Source organism: Frankliniella occidentalis, unplaced genomic scaffold (genome assembly GCF_000697945.3).
Source record: "Frankliniella occidentalis isolate FOCC.00 unplaced genomic scaffold, Focc_3.1 Scaffold123, whole genome shotgun sequence".
Lineage (NCBI taxonomy): Eukaryota > Metazoa > Arthropoda > Insecta > Thysanoptera > Thripidae > Frankliniella > Frankliniella occidentalis.
The window spans coordinates 158,242-160,116 of record NW_026267250.1 but is presented as its reverse complement, the minus strand read 5'-3'; the positions used below and the strand labels follow the sequence as shown (position 1 = coordinate 160,116).

The 1,875-nt window shown below is 54.0% G+C and overlaps 1 protein-coding gene across 2 annotated transcripts in view; it reads left to right on the top strand.

Moving 5' to 3' along the window:
* The window catches only part of LOC113214159 (uncharacterized), a 39,709-nt gene that overhangs the window by 27,789 nt on the left and 10,045 nt on the right, over positions 1–1,875 (top strand). For both annotated transcript variants that reach the window (XM_052270433.1, XM_052270434.1), the window contains exon 3: positions 1,000–1,155. In XM_052270433.1, coding sequence (XP_052126393.1) covers positions 1,000–1,155 — 156 coding nt within the window. The remainder of the gene's footprint in view (positions 1–999; positions 1,156–1,875) is intronic.

The window sequence follows — 1,875 nt, the reverse complement described above, 5'->3', positions numbered from 1 at the left end:
GGCTATTTGGGTCTGTAAATTTACCGAACACTAGCTGGCAAAGGAGCGTTGCCACGCGGGGAGGGGAAAATTCCCTCTAATTTTTTTTACAGTGTAGGTGTATAAGATCCCGTTGTTTGTTTTAGGGAGGGTCCTGACGGTGGAGGAGAGTTTGTTTTGTTGTCAGATGTGAGCTTGTCACCGCCAACCTTCGTCCATGGCCCGCGCCCCTATCGCCTTTTCATATCCACTCGTCGGACTCGCCGCGGCGTTTCTCTCTGTCTCTCTTGCCGATTCGATTATTTGCGGTCAGAGAGAAAAGCGTTCTTTCATCCCCACCCCCCTCGTGCCGCGCCCCTCTCCTCATCTGTCGTTCACTCTCCCGACGTAACTGCCCCCCGCCAACGACCCTTTGACCTTTCCATCACAACCTCCCCGCCCCTGCATCCCGCCCCCGCCCCCTCTCTGCCCCCTTCGACAATGCCTCCGTTCTCACTGGGCCGTGGGCCGGGCTCCGCCGCCACATCGCGACCGGAGTGTGGTATTTACTCCGGCGGGGCGGGGTGGGGTGGGGCGGGGCGTCTTTCGAAGAAGGTCCCCCTACAACTCCCCACACCCCAACTCTCCCAGAGGCTCGCCCAGAGGTGATTGTTCCCTTACGCCAATAACCTTCTCGATCGGTACACTCTGTTCTATTCTAGTCTTTTAAAGTTCAAACAAGGTTATTGTATGGATATTTCAGTCTCCAGACTACACAAACACGACTAAAAAATTCAGTGTCACGGTCGAGGTAACAGGTGAAATAACTTTTTAAAAGAATGAGGCTCTGTTTTGTGCGTCAAATAAAATCCACACTTGACGAAATGAAGCTGAGGTGACGGGGAGGGGTGCAGGTGCACGTTTTCTCCTTCTGGTAGAGACAGTCTTGGAGACTATGTCCAAACAATATTAATAATATTTTTAATTGTTATTATTTTCTTTTTCATTTTCAGCGTTTACTTGATGTGTCGTGTGTTGCAGCCGCGGGCCTGGGCGAGCAGTGCCTGTACCAGGCCGCCTGCCAGCACTGGGACGCGCACTCCCGCTGCACCCAGGTGGAGCACAACGCCCTGTGCCAGTGCGAGCCGGGCTTCCACACGGTGTCCCGGGCGGGCCGCCGCAGCTTCTGCTCGGAGGGTGAGTCTCATTCAATTACTTCCTCTAGAAGAAGCGGAGCTCCGCTTTGTTTACGATTTCCAATCTGCGTTATTTCTCCCCTCTTCCCACCGGTTTTCTTATTTTCGTGGTCCTCAAACGGTGCCCCCTACCCTCCCTTTTCTTGTAGACCCGAAAGTGGCTCATGCATTGCAATCCAATGTGTTTCTAATGTCGTTTATCCGTGCAAGCAGTGCTCACCGACAAAACTTATTTTTCCATTTCTCTTCTGAGTCCTGCTCCAGACACTCCACAAAATTTCCAAACTCCCGCTGCCACCCCAACCCTCTGCTGACGCACGAGGGCGTCGCGCCGGTTGGTCTCGCTCTTCATTTTTTAACAGTTTGTAATTTCGATGTTCGATGGCTGCGAAGCGTCGCGCTGTTGTTCTCGCATCTCATTTCCCAGTCCGCGCTGTCACCGCGCTGCGCTATTCGCGGGACGCGGGCGGGGCTGCGTTCGGAGTGAGTGCGCGGCTCCGCTCTGTCTCTGTCGCTCCTTTGTGAAGGGTTATGCGAGAAAACAACTGATTGAGCGGGCGAGGGAGAAGCGAGAGAGTGGGAGAGAGAGAGAGAGAGAGAGAGAGAGAGAGAGAGAGAGAGAGAGAGAGATGGAAACGTAGAAGCTCAGGCAGTGTTTGTGCAGGCAGCCCTAAAGGCCGCCTCGCTTGAATGGTTCGACCGCCACCTCCGTAGATCCGTG